Source organism: Moschus berezovskii, chromosome 11 (assembly GCF_049115385.1).
Source record: "Moschus berezovskii isolate FMDL1 chromosome 11, NW_MosBer_1.0, whole genome shotgun sequence".
In the NCBI taxonomy this organism is placed as follows: Eukaryota; Metazoa; Chordata; class Mammalia; order Artiodactyla; family Moschidae; genus Moschus; species Moschus berezovskii.
This window is the reverse complement of record NC_142470.1, coordinates 578,309-587,595: the sequence shown is the minus strand read 5'-3', so window position 1 is coordinate 587,595 and position 9,287 is coordinate 578,309. Positions and strand designations below refer to the sequence as shown.

Genomic DNA, 9,287 nt, shown 5'->3' with positions numbered 1-9,287 from the left:
CCCCACGGAGCTGGACACTGGCTCTGCCGGAGACCCCACGGCCCACGGCCAGCCCCTCCCAAAGAGCCGGCCGCCCCAGGCACCTGTCAGTCTTCTGTCAGCAGTCTAGGTGCTTCACTGGTCCCGACAGCCTGGCTTCTGTGCAGATGGTCCCAGGAGACAGGCCGGGGTGCTGGGAGCCGGGAGCTATGGTAGGGGCCTTCACAGCCTCCACGGCCAGGGCAGCCCTGGGGACAGAAGGGGGCTGTCTGACGGCCGGTCAGAGTCCCCAGGACGAGGGCCAAGGCTCCTGATGGGGACTGGCCAGCCCAGGTGGCCAGGCTGGGCACTGGGCCTCGGCGGCCAGCATCAGGGGCCACTGGCCTAGTCCTGGAGCCAGAAGACCTGCACCGCCACGGCCCCCAGCGTGGCTGCGAGCGTGAGCACCACGAAGACGACCCCGGCCGTCCAGACGCCAAAGCTCTGTGCTCGCCACCGGGTGGGCACCTCGCCCGGGATCAGGTTGGTCAGGTTCAGCATGTAGCCCAGCGTCCAGCCGATGTCAGTGCCGCCAGCCTGTGGGCCACACCCCGGCCGGGGCTCCAGTCAGGGCCGTGGGCTTTGGCCCTGGAGCCCCACCCCTCCCTGGCCCCCAGGCCCTCCAGCTGCCACCTGCTGGCGGAACTCGATGCTGCCCCAGGACTCCTCGCTGAACCCGTAGCCCTCGACCAGGAGTGTGAGGATGTACAGGCCCGATGCACAGTAGTCCCGCAGCCAGCGGTCCTGGCCCGGGGGCGCACTCGCCTCCACCTGGGGGCCGGGAGCCCAGTGAGCCCCTCTCCAGACCTCCCCCCACCCCAGGCAGGTCCCGCTCAGAGGCGCCCTGCCCCCGCTTGGTGAGTCTGCAGCCCGGGGCCCAGGTTGGGGAGGGCAGCCCAGGCCCACCCACCAGCTTCCAGGGCTGCAGGCAGAACTCCCAGATGGTGGCGTTGGCCACGCTCAGTGATGGCCTGGAGGTGAGGTTCAGGAAGTGGAAGGTGTAGTAGAAGTTGGAGAAAGCCTGTGGGGAGGGGAGATGTGCCCTTGTGGGTGGGGCCCTGGGGCAGGGGCCCAGGGTGAGCTGGGCTCAGCCCTAACCCTCCCCACCTGGGGTCCCAGGCTCCCCAAGGGTGCCAGGGGTTGGGACCCTCAGCCTCCAGGAGGAAGCTGGGCCCTGAGGGCAGGCCGGGGGCTCACATAGAACTGGCCCTGCACGGGGGGCTGGTAGACACCGGCGAAGGCACAGTCTTCTCGGCCGTCACAGCTGGAGAAGTTGAAGAGCTTCCGGAGGGCCTCGACACAGGCCCCCGGGTTCCCCGCACCCTCCACGGTGAGGTTCTGGCTGAGGTCCAGGGGCGCCGCCAGGACGCAGGGCGACTCGTACAGGGACGCCAGGGCCAGAGTGTCCCGGTAGCCGCTGTGGTAGCAGGGGTGGCGGACCAGGAGGCCCGAGCTGGCCTGCAGGAGGACGGATCCGCTCAGAGCCCCGGCCCGGCCGGCCCCCCACCCTCCCCGGGACGCAAGCCCACCTGCACCAGCTCTGCCAGCAGCCTGCTCAGCGCCTGGTCACGCCCGAAGCAGAGGTAGCTGTGGGTGTAGACGGTGTGGTCGGTACCATAGAGGCGGAAGGTGGCCTGGCTGGTCTTGTCCAGGATGGGGCCTCCAGGCACAAAGGTGATCTGGGTGGAGGCCCCACCCATGTCCAGGGCGCCGACCATTGTCTCCTCCAGGGGCCGGATCCATTCTCCAGAGAAGGAGTACTGGGCACAGACAGGGGTCACTGAGTCCCGGCCTGGCCACCCCTCTCCCCTGCCTTCCCGCCCTGGGGCCGCCCGTGGCACCTTGACCAGCAGGCCCAGGACGTAATTGATGGTGATCCAACCAAAGGCGCCCTCATCCTGTCCTGTCAGGAGCTCTGCGCCCCGGAAGTTCACCGGGGACTGGCCCAGGGCCCGGCTGACTGCTGCGAAGACATTCTCCGCCTGGGAGCGATTCTTGCGGCTGCACAGGGCGGGTGGGGCAGAGTTGGCAGGAGCTGCCCCTGTTCCGACCTGGCTAGCGCTTCAGCCCCAGGGGGGCGTGGACCCCATGCCAGCCCCTCACCTGAGCAGCCTCATGCCGGCAGTGGCCCCCAGGAACATGGGTGTCTCGTGATGCTTGGCCTTTGGGATCAGTGCTAGCGCCTCCTCCAGGCAGCCCTGCAGGCTCTCACCAACCCGCGCAGGGTCAGAGGCGTAGGAAGAGATTCCAGGCCCTGGAACACAGCACCCAAGGTGAGGCCTCAGGTCCCGAGGCTGGCGGAGCTGAGCAGCCCTGAGGGAGGTGGAAAGGTCGCCCTGCAAAGACGAGTCCCCGTCCTCACCCTCAGAGCCTGCAAAGGGGACTGTGTTTGTGGAAAGGTCTCTGCAGATGTAATTAAGTTAGGGGTCTGAAGACGAGATGACCTGGCTTCCCTGGGTGGGCTCTAAACCCGACGACGAGTGTCCTTACAAGAGACGGAGGAGGGGAATTGGAGGCACACGGGGAGAGGTTCAGGTAGGCCCATGCCGGAGCCCTGGCCCAGCACCCACTGACCAGCTGGGCCCCTTGGGCAACTCACTGGACCTCTCTGAGCCCTTTTCCTTCAGGTTGATTGCTGCTGCCTGGCTCCAGCCTGCACCACCGCTTCCCAAAGCCCCGTCCAGCTGAGAGCCCAGGTGGGCAGCGGCTGGCAGCTCCCAGCCCCGTCCGCCACTTGCAGACTGTCCACTGACCTTCCGCCTGGCAGGCCAGGGCCTGGCTGACCACACCCGTGTCGTTCTCCTTGTTGGCTGGCCACTGATACACAAAGAGGGACGTGTGGGAGGACCCGGCGTCGAACACGATCCCGAACTGGGGGTGACACCGGGGTCAGGAGGGCGTGGGGGCGGGTGCGGCCCAGCCCAGCCTCTCCGGGAGGGCCCAGGGGTGCACCTTGGTGTCTGGAGACAGGAGGGTGTTGATGGTCCCCACCAGGATGAGAAGGAGCGCGGTGAGACCTGAGGCCGCTGTGGTGCCCAGCAGCGCCGTGAAGACCCGCTGCTTCCAGGTCAGCCCCATGGCGGGGACCGCAGGGGGCACCCCGACTCCGCTGGCTGGAGCGCCCTTCGTCCTCCCTGGGGCTCAGGCGACCCACTCCTGCAGGTCAACGGGCAGGGCCAAGGACCACACTGCAGAGCCGGGGTGCCCGCCCTATGCATGGCATCAGATGGGCTGCAGGGGCCAGGCGCCAGGATGCCCAGTCTGGCAATTTAACCGGCCACATACAGCGTGGAGGGGGCGCTGGGGTCACACCAGGGCCCAGCGAGCCAGCCCCCTGTTGTTTGGGAGCCCCTCTCCCCCCACCCCCAGGACCCCGCTCCCCTCCCAACCCGCACCGGGCAGGACTCCCAGCTCCACACTGAACTCGGGGACCCAGGACCCCACCTCTCCCACCTACCAGGCTCCTCCCTGCGGCCCCCACCTCAGGCCTCTCCCAGGGTGTTTTCTAAGAGCCCTGAGGTCAGGCCTGAACCAGGCTGGGATAGGAACCTGCCTGGCCATCCCACTGTTGCCAAGCTGCCCGCATGGAGCCGGTGAATGAGGTCAGGAGGGTCCCAGAAAGTGCGTTGTTTCTCCCGAAGGGCGGAGGAACTCTGAACTGAGGCACCTGGTTTCTGTTTAAAAGCCCCACCTTGCGCCTCTCTGATCTGATTCTGACATTTTTCCCCGGCCCCACGACTGACCCTCGGCAGTGGGCCCAGGCTGACCCAGCCATGAGGTTCGCCCGGGGCTGAGCACCGCTCAGCGTCCGAGGCCCCGCCAGCCCCACCCCATGCCCCTGAGCGGCCCCGGGCACAGGAGTCACCGGGAGCCTTGGGCCGGCGGCGCTGCCATAGGAAGGGTCAGGCCATCAGGACCCTGAGGTCGTGGACTCTGCCGCGTCGTGTCTGCAGGAGCGCAGATGCTCCCGGAGGCGTCCTCCTCCCTGCCGATTGCCGGGCCCCGGGCCCCAGGCCAGCACAGGAGTGGGGCCTCCGAGCGAGGTCATGTTCCCATTGTAAGGGGGAAGACCAAGGCTCAGAGAGGGCGGGTGACCTGCCTGAGCTGCCGTCCCCCCGGGACTCAGCCTCTGTCCCCGAGCTGCAGGCCACGTCAGAGACGGGCAGGAACCAGGGACACAAGGACCCTGCCCCACACCCACCTCCAGGGTGCACAGTGCCCTGAGCCCCCGGGGGTGGGCAGGAGCTGGGTAGATGCCCCCACGGCCTGAGCGCCCCTCACCTGGGCAGTTGACGAGCTGCAGGAGGCCGCGAGCGGGGAGCTGGACCGTCCGCTGGCTCCAGGCACCTGTCTGCCTACTGCCTGCTGCCACCCCACCCCCGTCACCGCCCCACCCACCCCCAGCCTGCTCCCCGCGGGCAGCTGACGGCCCCTGCCGCCTGCCCCCACCCTGGGTCACCACCCCGCCCCCGCCCAGAGGGGTCCCTCCTGGGAGCTGCTCAGACTTTGCCCTCTGACCCCGCCCTTCCCCAGAAGAGGCCAGCGCCAGGACTGGGCAAAGGGCAGGTTGGAGTCAGGTGACTGCAAAGGCCTGAGGCCCAGGACTCAGCCCGAGCAGAGGCTGGAAGGCAGGAGGGGGCGGATCAGGCCATGTCCCCGCGTCCAGCCAAGCTGCCCCTTTTCTGCACACGTGTCCATTCGTGTGATCGCAGCCCCCCGGCCAGGGTCCCCTAGCTCCCTACGGCCTGGCCCAGTCCCCAGCTCTCGGCGCCCCTCGCTGATGTTTTGTCCTTGCGAGGGAGTCAGAGGCGACCGAGCCTGGCTGCTTCCCTCAGCTCGAGGGGAGACCCGGCAGCTCCCCGGGGCCTGCGAGGAGCCGGGCTGCCCCAGGGAGCTGAGCCCCTGGTGCTGGAGGCCGCGGGACCCCGCTCCGCAGCGGCGAGGCGTGGCCGTGGACGAGCACACGCAGGCTTCACAGCACCTGTGCCTTACTGCCCGCCTGGAGACTGACTGCTGGGTTCACCTCAGGACAGCCCACGGACCCCAGGGGACATGGTTTGATCCCTGGTCAGGGAACTAAGGTTCCACACGCCACCGGGCAGCTAAGGCTACGAGCCACAAGTTGAGTCTGTGTGCCGAAACTAAAGATCCCGCGAGCGGCAGCAGAGACCCAACGCAGCCAAACAAACGAACAAAAATGGATTTTCAAACCCTGCCCAGATGCTCTCTAGCGTGAGAGCTTGTTCCCCTGCAGTTTCTCTGCGTCCATCTAGCATCCGTGTCTCAGCTTTTCCTTTCAGCTGATCTGATGTGTAGTCAGGCCTCCTGAGGCTTCCGTTTGAACGGGGCTGGGGACCGAGTGCCTCCCCACCTCCGCATCTGCACGCGTGGCCCGCCCTGGCGAAGCGTCCCATCCTTTGATTGGGCCGTTTGATCACTTCCTGTCGAGTTTAGAGAGTTCTTCATGTATTCAGGTGCAGCTCCTCCTGTTCGAGGTTCGAAAATACCTGCTCTCAGTCTGGAACTTGGCTTAGCTGTGTATTTCACAGAGCAGATTTTAACTTCTTGACGCAATCAAATTTATCAGCATGTTCTTTTGTGGGTGGTCTTTTTGTGTTGTTACCAAGAACTCTTTCCCTAACCCCAGTCATGAAGAGTTCTTTCTCCTTTTTTTTAATTTTTTTACTGGAGGCGATTTCTTTCTCCTTAAGTCTCCTAGTCTCATGATGTGACTTGATCTGTGAGCCATTCTGAATCTTTCTCTGTAAGAGGTGTGACTTCGTCACGTGCGCCTCTTCTGCGTGTGGATGGCAGAGGCGCTGGCACCGTCCTTTCCAAAGAAGGTGTGGTTCAGTTCAGTTCAGTTCAGTCGCTCAGTCGTGTCCGACTCTCCGCGACCCCCCCATGTGGCACACACGTAATTTACACGTCCGACAGAGTAGTGCTCAGCATCAAACAGAATGAAACGGTGCCACCTGCAGCAGCATGGGTGGACCTAGAGGCGATCGTGCTGAATGAAGGGAGGCGGAAAGGCACAGACCAGTGTCATATGCTACCACTACGCGTGGAATCCAAAACACGGCACGAATCGCCCTGTCTGTGAAACAGAAGCAAACTTGTGGTTGCCAAGCGCGGAGGGAGAGTCGGGAAGGGAAGGGCTGGGAGTGTGGGGTCGGTGGACGCAAACTCTTACCTACAGGACAGAGAAAAAACAAGGGCCCACTGTGCACCCCAGTGAGCTATATTCAGCATCCTGTGATAAGCCAGAATGGAAAAGAACGTGAACAAGATGGTACATGTGTTTAGGGAGTCACGCTGCCGCGCAGGGGACAGGAACACAGACTGTAAGCAGCACCGACTGAAGTGAAAGTCATTCAGTCGTGTCCGACTCTCTGCGGCCCCACGGACTGTATAGTCCTACAGTCCATGGACTTCTCCAGGCCAGAACACTGGGGTGGGTGGCCTATCCCTTCTCCAGGGGATCTTCCTGACCCAGGAATCAAACCAGGGTCTCCTGCATTGCAGGCGGATTCTTTACCAACTGAGCTATCAGGGTAAACATAATATGGAGTAGTACTCAGCATCAAAAACAGTGAAACATCATAAACAACAATCCTTCAATAAAATTTTCAGAAACCATCCTTTCTCTGTGAAGCCCCTGCACCTCCGTAGACGGCCATGCTGCGAGGGCCCATTTCCCCAGTGTCTCCTGTCCCTGTTGCTGTCAGCCACACAGTATGTGCAGTATGAGTCCTCCAACTCCAATCTTTGTCAAAATTGTTTTAGCTATCCTAGTTTCTGCATGCTTATTCGCTCAGCTGTGTACGACTCTTTGAAACCCTAGGGACTGTAGCCCACCAAGAGCCTCTGTCCACGGGATTTTTCAGGCAGGAATACTGCAGTGGGTTGCATTTCCTTCTCCAAGGGATTTTCCCAACCCAGGGATCGCACCCTCATCTCCTGGGCTTCCTGCACTCCAGGGGGATTCTTTACTGCTGAGCCATCAGGGAAGCCCCTCTTTTGGAGGAAGTGGATGGAAATAAACATTCTACACACTTGAAAGAAGAAACATGTAGTTCCTATGCCCTTCCATGTAAATTTTATAGTCAGCCCCTCATTAAGTACAAAAAAATCTGAAAGTTGCATTGGTGTTATGCCAAAGTCTATGATCACTTTGTGGAAAATTGGTATCTTTACAATTTTGAGCCTTCCAATCCTTGAGCACAATTTATCTTCTCTCTATTTGGGGTTTAGGTCTTAGAATTTCTTCTCACCAGTGTTTTCCCAGTGTTCGGAACACTGATCCAGCGCATGCTTTGTTCAATCTACACCAACGTTTTCCATCTTTGTGGGGAGCCTTTGTTTACGTAAACGGCACCTTTTAAGATTCAGTTTTTAACTCTATCAGCAGTAGGTAGATGCAGGTGGTTTTGCGGTCTGCCTCGTGTCCACCACCTTGCCACAGGAGTCTGTAGCCCCCGGGGCGTGGCGGTCATGGAAATGGGACAGCGGCACCTCCTCGCGCGCGTGTCTCTTCCTGCCCCTCCGCTGGCCAGGACGCCCTGTGTGGAGGGGGAGCCTCGTTGCGCCTGCAGCACCCTGAGGCAGGGCGGCAGTTGCAGGGGTCTCCTTTGCCAGTTTGAATGAGCTCTGCATGTCATCACGTGCTTGTCTTCGTCCGCTGGTGCGCTCGTGTGCCGTTTCTTTTTTGCACGCGGTGTGGCAGACCGCGGGGATTTTCTCCAGGACTGAACCGGGATGAACATCACTGGTGGTGCACTGTTTTTTGTTATATTACTGGATCTTGTTTACTAACACAGTTGGGTCTCATTATTTGTGGATTTTGTACTTGCAGTGTTGCCTACCAACCTCAAACTGCTTTTGTAATCCCCATGGTGGGCATTTGTGGGCGTGAGCGGAGCAGCAAACACATGAGTGAGCTGGCCCGCCCGTCCTCAGCCTAGGTTCAACAAGGCGACACTGCCTTCTGGTTGCAGCTCCCGCCGTAAACAAGTGTCCTTTTCACGATCAGTTTCGAGCCATCTGTTTGTACTTGTGTGCTTTCGGGAATCTGAGCCTGTTTCCCCCGGGAGAGTGGTTTGGTGTCGGCTGGCTTGGGGCTTGCAGTGACTCCACAGAACAGAAGAAGTGTATCTGGAGGATTTCTGCAGCTGTGTTCACAGGGCTGGGCTGATGCTGAACGCGTTGGGAAGGTTCCTTCCCCCATCATCTCCCGGAAGGGATTTCTAGTCTTCCTTCTTTAAATGTTTTGTGTAATTGCCAGTGAAACCACCTGAGACTTGCTTTTTCAGAAGATATTTAATTGCTGACTCATTTTCTTTAGTGGTGATAAGGCTATTCAAGCTGTCCCGTTCATGACGAGTGAGTTTTGGTAGTTTGTGGCTTTTGAGGACTTGGTCCATGTCACTCCAGTTACTTTGTGTCAACAGAATTATCCAGAGCCTTCCTTTCCTATCTAGATGCTTGCTGTGTTTGTAGGGACAGACCTCTTTCATTCCTGATACTGTCTTTGCGCCTGCAATTTTTTTTTTTTGCTGTTTCTGTTGCTAGAGGTCTATCAGATTTTTTGTTTCACAATTTTTTCTTTTTTTTTTCATTTCCAAATTCTTTTGATTTCTGCTTTTACACACGCTAGTAAGATTATGCTCAAAATCTTTCAAGCTAGGCTTCAGCAGTATGTGAAATGAGAACTTCCAGATGTACAAGCAGGGTTTAGAAAAGGCAGAAGAATCAGAGATCAAATTACCAACATTCTTTGGATCATGGAGAAAGCAAGGGAGTCCCAGAGAACCGTCTACTTCTGCTTCATTGACTACGTTAAACCCTTTGACTGTGTGCATCACAACAAACTGGAAAATTCTTTAGAAGATCGGAGTACCAGACCGTCTCACACGCCTCCCACCTGTACGCAGGTCAGAAAGCAACAGAACTAGACATGGAACAACAGACTGGTTCAAAGTTGGGAAAGGAGTACTTCAAGGCTGTATTATTGTCACCCTGCTTATTTAACTGTGGTAGAGTACCTCATGCAAAACACTGAACTGGATGAATCACAGGCTGGAATCAAGATTGCCGAGAGAAATATCAACAACCTCAGATATGCAGATGATACCACCATAACGGCGGAAAGTGCAGAGGAACTAAAAAACTTCTTGATGAGAGTGAAAAGGGAGAGTGAAAAAGCCAGCTTGAAATTCAACATTCGAAAAACTAAGATCATGGCATCTGGTCCCATCATTCATGGCAAA

At 59.3% G+C, this 9,287-nt stretch overlaps 1 protein-coding gene across 2 annotated transcripts; it reads right to left on the bottom strand.

Moving 5' to 3' along the window:
* Positions 1–363: 363 nt before the first annotated feature.
* Positions 364–3,286, bottom strand: ENTPD8 (ectonucleoside triphosphate diphosphohydrolase 8). 2 transcript variants are annotated; one of them, XM_055400586.2, is made up of 9 exons: positions 2,971–3,286; positions 2,772–2,889; positions 2,122–2,272; positions 1,860–2,019; positions 1,548–1,778; positions 1,216–1,476; positions 929–1,039; positions 652–789; positions 364–555 (listed from the first exon to the last, which is right to left on the bottom strand). In XM_055400586.2, exons 1-9 carry the CDS (start codon positions 3,094–3,096, stop codon positions 364–366), a joined length of 1,488 nt encoding a protein of 495 aa, XP_055256561.2. In that variant the 5' UTR covers positions 3,097–3,286. The 2 variants fall into 2 exon arrangements, with proteins under 2 accessions (XP_055256561.2, XP_088697827.1); XM_088841701.1 differs by lacking the exon at positions 929–1,039.
* Positions 3,287–9,287: the final 6,001 nt, after the last annotated feature.

What these genes read in the sequence shown, in the direction of transcription:
- ENTPD8 (XM_055400586.2), bottom strand. Translation starts at nt 3,096, where the DNA reads ATGGGGCTGACCTGGAAGCAGCGGGTCTTCACGGCGCTGCTGGGCACC. An exon ending in CCTGGCCTGCCAGGCGGAAG is followed by an intron (nt 2,273 to 2,771) that starts GTCAGTGGACAG and finishes GCTGTGTTCCAG; the next exon opens with GGCCTGGAATCTCTTCCTAC. An exon ending in GCCGGCATGAGGCTGCTCAG is followed by an intron (nt 2,020 to 2,121) that starts GTGAGGGGCTGG and finishes CGCCCTGTGCAG; the next exon opens with CCGCAAGAATCGCTCCCAGG.